The sequence below is a fragment of the Erigeron canadensis genome, chromosome 3, assembly GCF_010389155.1.
Source record: "Erigeron canadensis isolate Cc75 chromosome 3, C_canadensis_v1, whole genome shotgun sequence".
Lineage (NCBI taxonomy): Eukaryota > Viridiplantae > Streptophyta > Magnoliopsida > Asterales > Asteraceae > Erigeron > Erigeron canadensis.
This window is the reverse complement of record NC_057763.1, coordinates 15239211-15254752: the sequence shown is the minus strand read 5'-3', so window position 1 is coordinate 15254752 and position 15542 is coordinate 15239211. Positions and strand designations below refer to the sequence as shown.

At 38.0% G+C, this 15542-nt stretch overlaps 2 protein-coding genes across 2 annotated transcripts; one reads left to right on the top strand and one right to left on the bottom strand.

The window, feature by feature from the left end:
* Window positions 1–4589: 4589 nt before the first annotated feature.
* LOC122591554 (uncharacterized threonine-rich GPI-anchored glycoprotein PJ4664.02-like) lies at window positions 4590–7094 on the top strand. Its single transcript, XM_043763816.1, has 2 exons — window positions 4590–5538; window positions 5710–7094. The coding sequence occupies exons 1-2, from the start codon at window positions 4590–4592 to the stop codon at window positions 7092–7094; spliced, it is 2334 nt and encodes a 777-aa protein (XP_043619751.1).
* Window positions 7095–11012: 3918 nt separating this feature from the next.
* On the bottom strand, window positions 11013–14506 carry LOC122591553. The gene is made up of 6 exons (XM_043763815.1): window positions 14380–14506; window positions 14126–14277; window positions 13873–14013; window positions 11380–11432; window positions 11223–11289; window positions 11013–11039 (listed from the first exon to the last, which is right to left on the bottom strand). The coding sequence occupies exons 1-6, from the start codon at window positions 14504–14506 to the stop codon at window positions 11013–11015; spliced, it is 567 nt and encodes a 188-aa protein (XP_043619750.1).
* Between the last annotated feature and the right edge of the window lie 1036 nt (window positions 14507–15542).

Genomic DNA, 15542 nt, shown 5'->3' with positions numbered 1-15542 from the left:
GTAGCGGGGTGTTACAACAAAAGGTCATTGAACACTTGAAAACTCAAGATCATACTCCAAAGGTAAGTGAGACCACCCCTGTTCAAATGCTGCATGTTTTTAATTCTCCTGATTGCCCCACTCAGTCCAAAGAGTGTGAGATTTCTAACAAAGCTGTGCAGGGTGAAAGAATCTCTTCTCAAGAGATTCAAGATATGTCTTCTTCAATGTTCTCATCATTTCTCCAAATTGAAGAAAGAATTCAAGCTTTGAAAGCCAAGAATCATTCATCTGTGAAAAGGATACTTTCTTTTGATTCTCCTGTGATCACCCCAACTGACCAAAATAAAGTGAATCTAGAGCACAAGGTTGAGATTCCTAAAGATCTTAAGGCTAAAGCAAAAGCATTGATTGAAAAGATAACAAACAAAATTGTTTCCAAACCCAAAGTTCAACAAAAAGTTTCACCATTTTCTTTTCCAGATTTTTCTGTTAAAGAACTTAATAAGTTTTTGGAAACTGAACATGTTTTTGCACCTGAAGTAGAGAAAGAACTTGCAAAACTTTCACCAAAAAGGCCTAAAATTAAAACAAAGAAGGAATCTAAGTCTAAGATTGCTCCAACTTCATTTTATTCACCCAAAGGTCAGCATGCACCAGCTGTCAAAAGTAAGAAGCCCGTTTCAAATACCTCAAAGAACAAGGTTAATTCTTCATCTGTATATAGAACCACTGATCCTAAAGTTGACTCACAATCTACTTATTTACCTAAGATGTCAAAGTCTAGCAAAGATTTTCTAATCACAGATACATCTAATGGTAAAACCAGATATAGAGATCAATATGGTTGGTTCACTGTTGGAAACCCAAAGAAATAGAACATCAAATCTTCTGAGAAAACCAACAATCAAAATGCTAAAACACGAGTGTCTGCTAAATCACCAGTTAGGAGAAGTTCTAAATCTTCTAATGTGATTTCCAAACCATTGATTGTTGATTTTAAGGGGATTGTGATGAATTTTAAGAATAAACCTCTTGTTCGAAAACCCCATTTGTATACCTTGAATGTTTCCTCTAACCCAAAAGGACCCATTCAAAAGTGGGTACCTAAAAAGACTTAATTTCTGTTTTGTAGGTAATAAAGGTCTGTGTTTAGCATTCTAATCATGGATGCTTCTCAACACATGATCCTAGAATGAGTTTCTATTCAAAGAAACAATATCGAATGAGTGCTCATTACCAATGCACTTTCTTGCCTGTGAATGTTCTGTACAAATCCTTCATCTCTTTCCTTTTCATTCATTATCTGTCAAACATTCATGATATGTTTATGTGAAATGTGCTTAAATACCATGCAATGTTTGAGGGGGAGAAAAAGGATAATTCATGAATGTAGGGTAAGTTTGTGTATTTGCACTATTTGATAAGAAACTCATTATTAATTAGAAAAACAAATAAAATTTGAAAAATACAAAATCCATAAAAACTAGTTAGAGTTAGTTTGGTTAACTGTTTGTGTATTGTTATGTTATGTGTGGTATTGTGTTTAAGTCTTTTAGCCCAAAATTTTCAAACCAAGCCCAATAACTTTTCAAACCGGGTCAAACCCAGTCAAACTACACCCGATCCATTTCCTATACAAGTTGGAGGGAGAATCTAATGATTTTCTTTTATCCTCCATTTTCCTTTTTCCCGTAAAACTTCCACTCGATTACTCTCTCTCAATCACAAATCATTCAAAACCATTTCGAAGTAATAATAAGATCAAAACCAGGGTTGTGTACCATTTTTCAAGTAGATCATTTCATTCAATAGAATCATCGTCTGAAAGTTTCATCTTCAAGTAAGATTTCAAACCTTTTTAGTAGATCTTATTTATTCAATTTGCTCGAAATTGTTGCAACTGGTGATGTTTCTGTGAATATAATTTGATTTAGAAGCTGGTGATGCTCGAAATTTGATGTTTCAATTAGGCTATATGTATATGATTTTTACATATTAAAATGCTTGAAATTGTGTTTTTGAAAATTCAAAAATAACCCTCCCTGTTCCATTGTAGAAGATGACCTAGAACGATCTTAATTCGTTCTAGGTTGTTTTTGTTAGTTTTTGTGTTTTGTGGTGGTGAAATGTTTTTGTAGTATATTTGCTGTTAATTAGAATCATTTTGTGGTATTTGTGTATGTGTTTTAACTGCTTGGAATTAAAATGATCTAGGCAAAATCCTCCTATTTTCAGTAAGGGTTGGTTCTAAGACGATCTTGATAAGATCGTCTTGGTTCCAAAATGACTTGGAAATGAGACGATCTTGTCAAGACCGTCTTACTTCCTCTTACATGTTTTACTTGTTAAACCCCTGAGACCAAGACCAAGACGATCTTGTCAGGATCGTCTTAGGGTCTGATATGCTGTGTGGTTGTTGATTTGGTTGAAAATCAAATGAATGGGTAACTGATTTCTTTTGAAATCGGTTTTGCTCAAAACTAATTCTTTCAAATATAAGGGGAAACTATGCTCAATTTTTCCCAGAAATTAACATAATTTCAACTTATATTTCTAAGTGTTAGAAATTTTCAAAATGAAGTGAAGTGTTTTTTTGGCACTTGTTTTCCAAAACGATCTCAACAAGATCGTCTTATCTTCCTTCACTTCAAAAGGGATTTTCAATAAAGGTTTCCAAGACGATCTCATTAAGGTCGTCCCATTTTTCCTTTTTCCATACTTAACATTTTCCAAAGCATAAAAATGAGACGATCTCCTCAAGATCGTCCCATTTCTTCTTTCAAGACTTAAATCTTTTTCACCTCATAAACCTTGAGGCGATCTTAACTAGATCGTCCCACTGATCTTTCCATTCTTAACATTCTCTTCAAAATGTTAAGACGATCTCATTCAAGATCGTCCCATATGTCTGTGTACTACTTAATCATTTCTGCAAAAGAGTCAGACGATCTGTTCAAAACCATTTGTTAGTCAAACCTGAGTCAAATCTCAGGACGATCTTCCTATTTCACATTTTCCATACTTAGAAAAATTTTCAAGTTTTCAATCATTTTTTCCTTGAAACCCTAATTTTTTTTCAGGACCCTAATTTTTTTCTGAACCCTAATTTGTCTTGTGTGGTGTGACAAAGTGTTTTGTATAGTCATATAATTGCAAAATATGTGAAATACGAGGAATTGAACGCCTTTGTGTACTTCCTTGCTATTTTCATATAAATTGTACTTATATGATTATATCTTATTTTCAAAGTTATATATATATTTCTATATTTGAAAGTATAAGGAATTGAACGCCATTGTGTACTTCCTTACTATGATTATCTATGAAAATATATATCTAACTATTCTATGTTTATTTTCTCATATTAAATTATTTGTATAAAGCACACTGAGTTGATCACCTTTGTGAACCTCTTTGAATTTTATATAAATAATTTGTATGAATCTTGTTATTTGCTTTTCAAACATTGATTTCTGTGTGTGTTAACATTTTATGTCATAAATCAGAAAATCAAAAAATTATAAATGGATCACTAAGAAGAAATCCATCAAGATGAAGAGATTGCTCTAAATGAAGCAATTGAAGAAATCCTTGTTGTCGGCAACTCATCTAATATGAGAAACAACAGAGCTCTCTCAGATCCATTCAAAGCTCCGGGATTTCCCATTGTCCCGCGAATTCTTCACAACGATCCTCTATCTTATGCTCTTAGTGTTGAAAGAGAGTTAGCTGAAGTATATTTGTTTCAAATGTGGAGAACCATCAGATTTGTTCAACCACAAGATCCTTCAAGTTCGAGAACAAAGCCAAAACATAAATCTCCAGAACTTCGCCGACAAGGTTTCTTTCAGTATGAAGTTACTTCTGGAGATAGAGTATATGAATTTGAGTTCAACCTAGATGATTTCAGAAGTCGTCTGAGATTTCCAGAAGCTGATTCTAATGGTCATAATAACATTGATGAGTTTGAGTCAAATGATATCATGTTCGCTGCTTTGATATCACTTGGGTATGAAGGTCCTCTTACCAAGACCAAAGACTTCCAATTGAAGAATCTACCCAAGATTTGGTATTATGTTTACTCCATCCTAAGCAATTGCTTTACACCATACAACCGAGGGATGGACAACTTGACTCAACACATGCTGTACATTTTCTATGGAGTCGTCTTTGATCGACATTATGATGTTGCTCAACTTCTGTGGGACCAGCTTATAATAGTTGTCAATGGTAAGGTCTCCGCCCCCAAGAAGTATATACCTTTCATAAGGTTTTTGACAGTTATTGTTCAAGGAGCAGTCAGAAAAGAGAAAAGCATCCCAAGACTTCTCAATACAACAAAAGTACAGCTTCAACAATATAAGTATGTCAGAGATTCCGGCCTGGCAAACTACACTTATCTAATTCCATCACACTTGTTGGATTTAGTTTCTGAGAACCATGTTGATTATCAGGCTTATATAGACTGGATTAGAACAACTCTGGGATCAGAAAGCCTCCCGGTTCCTACCCAAGTTGTGCATAGGACACCAAGTGAGGGGTCAAAGAGAAAAAAAAAAGAGCGTGAGGGTATATCCAGTTCTATTGAGCCAAAGAAGAGAAAAGTGATGAAAAAGCAAAAGTTTGAGCTGAAATTAAGCAAGAAAGTATTTCAAAATAAGAAGAAGGGAAGTTTGTCAAAGAAATTGAAAGAAAAAGCTCCTGTTGAATCTTCTTCGCCTGCATCTTCTGAGGAGACAGTGTCAATTGTTGGGTCTCCAAAACCAATTAGATCTCCACCACCGAAAACATCTTCATTGAGATCATCTTCACCAAAAACACCGTCACCTCAACATTCATCAACTTCATCTTCATCATCATCAACACCAAAATCACCTCAAATGCCTATTCATCAATCCTCACCACTTCCTGAATTCAATTCACCAATTCCACCAACCATGGAACCATCGCAATCTCAAACCATCATCTCACAAATTCCTTCATCTTCTTCACTTCCATTATCACCAACACCAACATATTTTCAAAATCGAAGAAAATCAATTCCTGTCAACATTCAGAAAAACTTTAAGAGATCAAGATTTGAAGATGCACATGACTCAAATGAAACTGACTTTGATGATGAAACTGCAAATAAATTTGCTGATGATGTAATGGATATTCCGGAAGGACAAGGAGGAAATGAGGGGGGAGTTGAAAATACCCGAGAGGTTAAGAGGTCCGGGCTAGGAGAAAGGCAAAAAGAAAACGTTGGCCTCCACTTAGTTCAAAACATTTATAAACGCCGGGTACCTAGGATAGAAGTCGAGAGCTCCCAACTCTCGCAAGGTCAAACCTCCGTAAGCCATTCGAAAGTCTCTCAACAGCCTGACGTCTCATCATTGCACGAGCAAAATCCGCGTACTCCATTCCATTCTCCTTCAGAGTCTGTGAATGTTGAAACACAAGAGACACCTGCTCCTCTCTTGGACTTCATTTCTGCACTCTCGTCTAGAACCCAACTTAGGATACATTTTGCACCGTTTGTGATCCCATATGCACATCTAGGTGATGTTGCCGGTACAAATATAGAGAGATTGGCTTTTGTGCCCTCTCGAGGATTGTTTGGAAGTCCTTCCATTGCTAACATCACGCCAGCTTTGAACGAAGGCGCCTTAGTGGCTAGATTGGCTGTACGATAGTATGAGTTCCTTAGAGCTCAATCTGTTGTGTCTGCTCTTCATGCCTTAGGCATAACGGCAAGTCTAAGTGACACCGGAGTTATTTACCTTTCTTTCCTACGAGATTCAGGTTGTGAAGCCGAATCATCAACTGTTATTCATTCTCTTGAATCAACAGGAAATCCTGAGACAGTAATGATGTTTTCGGGTCACTTGGTAGACTCACTTGAGGCTACTGCAATGCCAGATTCTGATATTCCTCTTCCTCCTGAAACTCAAAGATTAGTATCCCAGTTTGTTGAAGGGATTGAGGAGGGTCAACGAAGTGAACTCCTCATAGCAAGAAATGTAATAACCGGTAAACTTCCTGTCACTGAAACAAGATCACCACCGAGATTGCGTACTGGAGGTGCTCTTGTAATTCGTACTCCAGTAGTATCTACATTTCCATCAACAACAACAACACCCCCATCAATTCAAAGTACTCCTCCAACAAGTCAACCAATAACTTCATCAACTCCACTCAATCAATCAATTCCTGATCCAAGTTCACCTCATCATTCTTCTTCAAGTTCTTCCTCTTCTGAATCATCTACATCCACTGAATACTTAAGTGATTGTTCACCAAACCGACTTGCCACCAGTGGTCTCCCAACCGACACTTTAATTGTTTCTCTCATGAATAGGTTGAGTTCTGAAGAACCAAATCTCACATCTCACAAAAGAACAATCTTTCATTCACTTCAAGCTTATCTATCACATCAAGAAACTGAAAGAACAAAGCAAGCTGAAGTTGAAGCTTTACAGAAAAGCGTTCGCGAGCTTGACCAACAATGCAGATTGGTCGATATCTCAAGAAGTCGGGAAGATCAAGATCCTGATGATCAACCCGAGGGGGAGAATATTAGAGATATCGAAGAGGGTCATGAAACTCAAGAACAAATTGGTCAAGAACAAAATCCACAAGATGTGAATCAAGAACAAACTCAAGCTACTTCTACATCTCATGTCAATGAATCAGATTCAGATGAACTACCAATTGATGATCTACCACTTCCACCACTTGTTCAAGATATTTCTCAGTATTACTCCACCACTTCTGATGAATCAAGTGATCATGATCCTTTTCAAGCTGAAAAAAGTGAGTCTGAATCATCTGATTCTAGTGATCCTAATGATGCTCCAGTTCAATCTCAACAAGAAACTTATGGTAAAGACATATTTGAAGAAACTGTCTATCATTTGAGCAATCCAGAGAATCTTGAAACTCCAAATGAGCTTGCACAAGGAGTTATTCATCCAAGAATCTCAAGCAGAAGAATTTGGCAAATAAATGAAGGATACTTTGTGGAAAACAATGAGCAGATTGTGGAAAACCTGATGAGATTATGTGTAGAGCCAGATATCTTGAAGAAAGAGCTTTTCAGATCTTCTGCACTTCTAATGAAAGATTGAATATGACCTTGAACCGGTTGAGAGCATTCTTTTTGTTTCATCGCAATGATCAAAGAGACAGATACATGGAGTTAATGAATGCTGTAAATGTGGTGAGACATAAATGGTGGTTTAAGCAATTTGATCTACCAATCATTGAAGTAAAACGGATGTTTGTTCCTGAGATAGCTCCTGGTATGAGGCTTGTTCACTTTGAAGTTCGCAGAGCTGATGGCTGTATGTATATGCTTCAAGAAGAGTCATTTCAACAATTGAAGATCTCAGACATTCTATTCCTCTACAAGCAATATGCCTATCTGATAATCAAGAATCCTGATCAACTCATAGCATATGAAGCATTGAAGAGCCATTTACAAGTTGTGATCAGATTCTACGAGTTTAATGACTTTCAAATTGGTTTGGAGAGAAGGACTAGAAGAATCAATCTCACAAGACCAAATCAAAGGGCTGGAGGTTATGAGCTCGATTCGTATCAGATTGGTGATTCTATTGAAGAGTTGGATGGATTCGTCTTCATCAATCGTTTAAAGAGAAGAATTTTCATTCGTGCTTCAGATCTTCCTAAGTACTCAGATGGTACTTTGAATTATTGCTTGTGTATTCTGAATGTATTGGATGAAGCAGCTGATGATGATGAAGATGTAAACATCAAGTTGCAGAGGAAGAACCATATCAAACGTATCCAAGATGTTATAGAGATACGTCAGAGAGTAAGAGATCTCATTGTTGAAAGAACTCCAAAGGCTCAAGAAGGTGTTAGACATACTGAGACTGGAACATGGGTTCTTTGGAATCCAAGTCATAAGCATGGTCTACACAATATTCCTCCAGTCAACTTTCAAGATAATATCAGATTGCCAGATGATCGTCCTGAGGGAGATAATTGGCACTTTATCCCAAAGAAGTATTGGAAAGACACTTGGAGTTCTTACAAGAAAAGAGGGGGAGCTTTTGTAAGTTTTCCATGTGGTATAAATACCCCTCAATCCTTTATTACTTGTAACCTTTGAAAACCTTTGATAATTTTTCAGTAACAGATTAACATTTCACGGATTGAATCAAAACACACACACATCTTTCTCTCTCAAGAACACAGACAAACACACACTAACCTCCATTGATGAACACCTAACTTTCACACTGTAACACGAACTTTTCTACATTTTATCAATTTCAGGAGGAGCTAAACGATACGGTGCTTATCAATATTGAACTCAACTTGTCTAACAGGTGGGATACCTGGTAAGTCGTCAGGAAAAACATCTGGAAAGTCCCGTACAATAGGGATGTCTTGAACTTTCTTTTCTTTAGCACTTTTATCGATGACGTGAGCTAGGTACACTAGATGATCTTTCTTGTCCAAGTACATACGGAATTTCATGGCTGTGACGATCTTAAGTTCGTTCGTGGACTTGTTGCCTTGCATAATTAAAATCTCGCCGTTCAAGAGCGGTATATGAACTGATTTCTCGTGGCAACAAATAGTCGCGCGGTGTTTGGATAGCCAATCCATTCGCACGATAATGTCAAAGCTACTAATTTTGACAGGGATTAGATCAATTGTAAAGTTCTTGTCTACTAAGGTCAAAGGATAATCTAGAGCAATTTCGTTGGTACCGTACTTTTGGCCATTTGCATACTCTACCACATATTTGTCATTTAGTTTGCCAGTTATCATGTCAGTCTTAGCTTTAAAGTCTAATGCAACAAAGCTACGTTCAGCACCGGAGTCAAATAGTACGGAAGCATAATGATCGTTCAGAAGAAAAGTACCTGTCACAACCCGAGGGTTCTAACGAGCTTCCTCAGCATTCAAAGCAAAAACACGGGCGTTAGCTTGACCTTGCGGGTTTTGCTGTTGCTGATTGGTCTGCTGGTTCTGGTTCCTGGGCCCGCGTGGATAAGCAACACGCTGAACTTGGGCGTTCTGGTTTTGGTTCCTTTGAACTGGGGCAGCAGGTGGTAGTGGAGGTCTGGCATTCTTGACTGGTGGATTCCTGTTGACTGGCGGTGGGTTGTTCCTGATCAGATTTGCTGCAATAGCATTACAGTATGTGGCCATGTGTCCAATTCCTTGGCACTTATAGCAGACAGGACAAGCACCAGTGTGATGCAGATTGCAGCGAGTGCACTTATGATAAGCTCCAGAGTACCTTGTCGGTTCAGTCGTTGTGGTCACCGCATAGTTCTTCAAGGTCTTCCTCTTCTTGCATGGGGGTTCAACTTTCTTCTTCACTACTTCTTCAGCCTTCCTTTTCCCCTTATCATCATTTTCAGTCAAACCTCCTGATCTGATTATGTCTTTGGTCAAGGTCTTAGCCAGCACAATTGCTCTTGACATGGTCTTAGGGCCTTTACTAGTGAGGTCACGGCGAATCTCCGGAATCAAGCCCCAAATGAAACGATAGATTCTCTTCTCTTCAGTAGAAGCCAAATGTGGTACCATTCTGGCAAGCTCATTGATCCTCAAAATATACTTCTCGATCTCCAAACCTTCCATCTTCAGGTCCCAAAACTCTTGTTCCAATTCATGCAATGCATCCTTAGTACAGAATTCAGCTCTCATCATTTTTTGAAGTTCTTCCCAGGTGTAAGCATAAGTGGGTTTCCTGCCAATAGTGGTAACGATGCCAGTCCACCAGGACCTAGCAGCTCCATCGAATTGGCTGGTCAAGTGCTCCACCATCTTATCTTTAGAAGTTTCAGTGTGGTACAGGGCCTCTTCCATATTCTCGAACCACATCAACAGTTCTGCAGCTCCTTTCTCCCCTGTGTAGACTGGGGGTTTGCACTGAGTGAAGGTCTTGAATAGACACCCTCTGCTTCGGGTGACTCTGCCTTCAGTGGTAGCTCGAGTGTTGATCTGACTAGCTCCATTAGAATCACTGTTCACTTCCTGGTTCTGTTCAGGTTCTTCTTGAGTCCTTCTATTCTGAGTGACTCTGGTGGTTCTGGTAGTTCTAGTACCTTCAGTTAGTGAGATTTCCAGAATTTGAGCAACTTGAGTAGCAAGATTTGGCATCATCGCATTCATGCGGCCAGTGATGAGGTTTGCTACCTCTTCCAAGGTAAAGTTGACATTAGCATTAGCACCAGGTTCAGTAGGTTCGACAGCTGGTGCAGCCTTAGCTTTTCGTCCACATTTAGACGACATTCTTCCTTATGCCCCTAATAAGATAGAAATATGAACTCGATTACGTTTCGCACAAGTCTATAGCTCCAAGCACGTAGTATGTTAATAAATAATCGTCGTTAGCACAATATATGAACAAGAACAGTCGTCAGTCGTACGATAAGGATCTATAGTCGTATAAGCTCTAAGGCTTATAATCGTAGCAGCAGAACGTATGTCTTGAGAGAACGAGTGAACTAGGACTGATATGACCGAAGAACGAGATTGCACGAAGTTCTTAGTAGAGCTCTAAGAAATGGATGACGCCTTTAATGACACACTTTGAGTCCTGGGTACTCCATCCGTAATTAGACGTAGTTGATCAGGTTACGTCTAATTAGGGTAGGAGTACTTACTACTCAAACCGGTCGTATAAAGGATCACCTCAGAGTGGATTCAAGTTATAGCTCGAGTTTTTCTTAGGAAAAAGCTCGGTGTTCACTATAACCATGGCTACTGATACCAACTGTAACACCCCGCTAAAGCGGAATATACGGGATGTAAAGATAAGCACAATTGCACATAGCACAAGTTCCAACACAGCCCAATAACATTAAAAAGAGGAGTAGTATAATAGTTATTACAGAATACGGAGTATACCTAGAATAGTTAATATTCAAAAGACAGAACAATTGTCTTAAAGTACCGAAGTCTTGAATTAAATAAGCAAAGGAAAGTCTTCACAGCTCCTGGTCTTGAATGCTCGAATAGTCGCCAAATGAGATGAGCTTAAAAGAGGAAGACTCCTATGCTAAGAGTTCTACTATCTTAGCCTGAAAATCATGTAAGTTCAAAAGGTCAACTACAAAAGTAGTTGGTGAGATTCACATAAAGTACTATTTAGTATAAAAGTATGAACAAGGTCATAAGATCTATACATTTAACCAAAGTACTTTGTAATAGTAGGGGCAGTATAAGAACAAATAATGAACTGTAAATGTATTGTCACTGCTAACCTGATTGGCCAAAACTGAACTATAATGCGAATATATGCTCATAATAATCAAGTAAGTCCAGTAAGACCTAGATCAGAACAAGAACAGATAATATGCATATTCCAGGACTACGGAGAATGAGGGTGGGCCTACCCTAAACAGCGCTGTCCATAATTACCTACGGTTCAATCCCTGAACTGGGGGATATAAACTGATAGCAGTGAATAAGAACTGAACAAGAACAAGTAAGAACTTGAACATGGTAAAGAACAAGTACAGTAGTATAAGTGTATTTAAGGATCTTGCCCATTCAAGACTTAAATACCCTTTTTAAATAGTTAAGAATCATATCATTAGTATCTCATAAGATCATCAAATAGTACGTAAAATAGTTCAAGAACGTATATATAAGTACATAATAGTTTTCATGCTTTTCAGTCCCTGATAAATGAACTTGAACAAAATGTACGAAAGGAAAATTAGTGAACTCACAGTGATCTGGTAGAAGCACAGTTTGTAAGTACAGAGAACTAGCACAGAGATAAATAAGTTATATCTATCAAAATCCAAGCACAACTTGATGGAAGCCTAAGTACAAGTCATTGATCATGAATAAGCGCACATATTAGTTCATGTGATTAATTAATCATTGAAATGTTCTTGATGAACTGATGATTTGGCCCTTGATGATCCTTGAACGTTTTGACTCAAAATGGGTTTGAATGAACTTAGGTACTTGAGTCCAACTCGATCTGAACATCTTTGAACTCGCACGCATGTTATTATAATCTTAATTAGTTTAACATGTCTTTAATAATGATCTTTAGCCTTAAGAACTTAGTGTGGTTGTTCATAGAACTTGCACTTTAATGATTAAGATGAATTATGACTTAATATACTTGGTCAAGGATTGAGCAATGACCTTAGCTAGGATTCGAGTTACGGGCTAGCCTTGACATGTTTATACACCCTTTAGTGTATATTATTGCAAGGTAATGAAGCTAAGAACTGGTCTAGTGGTTAAGTACAAGATCTAGTCGACTTAAGTTATAGGAACATGATCATTTTATTTTCTGAGTGCACAAGATCGTATTATAGCCCATGAAATGATACGAATATGGAGATAGTCATATTAGGAACAAATGACATAATCACCTAAGTGACGAGATCGTTTTGGAACAAATGACAAGATCGTTTTGGGAACAAATGACAAGATCGTTTTGGAACATATGACAAGATCGTTTTGGAACATATGACAAGATCGTTTTGGAACAAATGAAGATCGTTTTGGTGCACACGACAAGATCGTCTTGAGACAATGACAAGATCATTTTGAACTCAGGACTTAGAATCGTTTTGGAGATGATCGTATTGAACTCAGGGGAATGGGACGACTTTGAGAGGATCGTCTCATGATTCAAGAGCAAAAACAAGGGTACACGATCATTTCTAGTTCAAGAACAATTGTTTGAGCAAAACCAATCTAGAAGATCAATTACCCAAGAAGTGAGTGATTCCCAATCACAACAACTTCGAATGAACAACCAAACACACCAAAAACCTGAGACGATCTTGAGGAGATCGTTTTAGGTTCAAAGAGCTGAGACGATCTTGAGGAGATTGTCCTACCTCAAGAACAGCCTTAATACGATCCTTGAAGGATCGTTTTAGACTCAAGAACAAGCTGAACAAGCACGAGCACCATAATGAATGTCTAGATCGATTTTCAGGACTTGTTTGGACATAGCACTAGTACCAATATACTCAATAACATTATCTAATAACATTTTTAATGATTTTAAGATCAAATATAACGTGAACAAGTCGTGACCTTCAAGAACAAGTTGTACCTTTATTTTCCAAAAATGAGTTTTGTAGATTAAAGCATGTTAGGACCCAAATCTGTTCATACAAATGTTATTAAACACATTTAGACACAAACCCATTAACATTTAACACAATTTTCATTCAAAAATTGGACCAAATCATCAAGAACATGAACTTGAAAAAGTACATTCTTAATTTGCTCAAAAACCTATCAAATGTTGTTGTTACCTGAGAAATGATTCAAGAAGTATGTTTTGATTATCACAAGGATGCTAAAAGTACAAACGATTTCGATTAAACGTTTCAAAATCAAGAGATGCCCTAGTGTGTTTTATGGTGTTTTGGTGTGTGTTCTAGTTAGAGAGTGGAGACATGGAGAAGATGGTGAATAGGGTTTTCTCTCTCTAAACTCTTCTATTTATAGGCTTCCCATAGTAAATGAACTTAGTAAATGCAAAGACTATTTATGAACATTTTGAACTAGAACTTTTATGAACACGAACGTTTACGAACCGAACTTTAGTATTTCATCGTATTTAATCATAAACTCATCATACAAATCAAGATTTTAGATCAAATTGAATTTCATATAAACACATAATTGGGTCTAAAGTACGTCAAGAACTTAAATAAATTGAACTGTCTAGCCATTCTAATGGCGAAAGTACGATTCGAGGAACTTATTTAGAACATTTCTAAGATGGTTGTTACATTCTCCCCTACTTATACGATTTCATCCATGAAATTAAGAGTCTTGTCGATCAAAAAGATGAGGGTACTTCCTCTTAATGAAGTCCTCGCGTTCCCAGGTGTCATTATATCCATGTCTAGCACTCCAACGTACACGAACTAGTGGTACTCTGCTCTGTCTAGTTTGTTTAGCATCTATGTCAATGATCTCGATGGGCTCTTCAGTGAACTCAAGCCCTTCGTCGATATGAACATCCTTAACAGGAATGACGGTAGGGTCATCAGCCAAGCACTTCTTTAAATTGGACACATGAAATGTGTCACGAACATTGCCAAGTTCTAGAGGTAGTTCCAGTTTGTACGCAACTGGTCCAATATGTTTAACGATCTTATAAGGTCCGATGTACCGAGGCGCCAATTTGCCTTTCTTGCCAAAACGGGCAGTACCTTTCCATGGGGAAACCTTTAATAGGACTTTTATCGCCTACTTGGAACTCTAAAGGTTTACGGCGTTTGTCAGCATAGGACTTTTGTCTGTCTTGAACAGCTTTAAGTTTTTCTTTGATAGTAGCGATTTTGTCAATAGTGAACTACACAACTGTGAGCTTCATCCAGCTTCTTTCACCGGCGTCTAGCCAACAAAGTGGTGATCTGCACTTACGCCCATATAGTGCCTCTAACGGTGCACACTGTATGCTAGTGTGATAGCTGTTGTTGTACGAGAACTCGATCAATGGAAGATGTTTATCCCAACTTCCTTTGAACTCTAATGCACAAGCACGGAGCATGTCCTCCAAGGTCTGGATAGTACGTTCGCTTTGTCCGTCTGACTGAGGATGATAAGCGGTGCTCAAGTTAAGTCTAGTACCTAAAGCTTATTGAAATGACTGCCAAAAGTCAGATGTGAAGCGAGGATCTTGATCTGACACGATTGATAAAGGGACACCATACTTGGTCACAATATCTTCTATGTAAATCTCAACGAGTCTCTCCAATGAGTAGTCATCACGAATTGCAAGAAAACGAGCTGATTTCGTCAGTCTGTCTACTATCACCCAAATGGAGTTATGGTTGTCTTTTGTACAAGGTAGTTTCATGATGAAATCCATGGTAATGTCTTCCCACTTCCACACTTGGACTTTAGAACATGTCAGACATCTGCTGACGTACTGGTAGATTTCTCTTTTCATCCCAGGCCACGAATAGTCTAGTTTCAGGTTCTTGTACATCTTGTCTGCACCCGGATGGATCGAGTACCTTGAACTTTGAGGTTCCTGCATGATGATCTCTCTAACACCATTAACTGCAGGGATCCAAACTTGGTTCTTGAACTTCTTGACTCCTTCGTCATCAACTTCAAATTCTTGAGCGATTGGGCCTAACCGCTTTGCCTTTAGGTTCTCTGGCCTCAATCCGATCTCTTGATCTGTGATCACACGTTGTCTTAGGTCTGTACGATCTGCTCCTTTGATAGATAAGATTTTGACTCGTTCTTTTCTGCTTAGAGCATCAGCTACTACATTCGCCTTTCCAGGATGATACTTGATGTCACAATCATAATCACTTAGTAACTCCACCCAACGCCTTTGTCTCATGTTCAGCTCTTTCTGAATATACACGTGTTGCAAGCTCTTATGATCGGTGAAGATAGTACATTTAGTCCCGTACAAGTAGTGCCTCCAAATCTTTAGGGCAAAAACAACTGCTCCAAGTTCTAGATCGTGGGTGGTGTAATTCTTTTCATGTACTTTGAGTTGCCTGGATGTGTAGCTCTTTGCATCAGTACACAGTCTAGTCCTTGATGTGAAGCGTCACAGTACACGA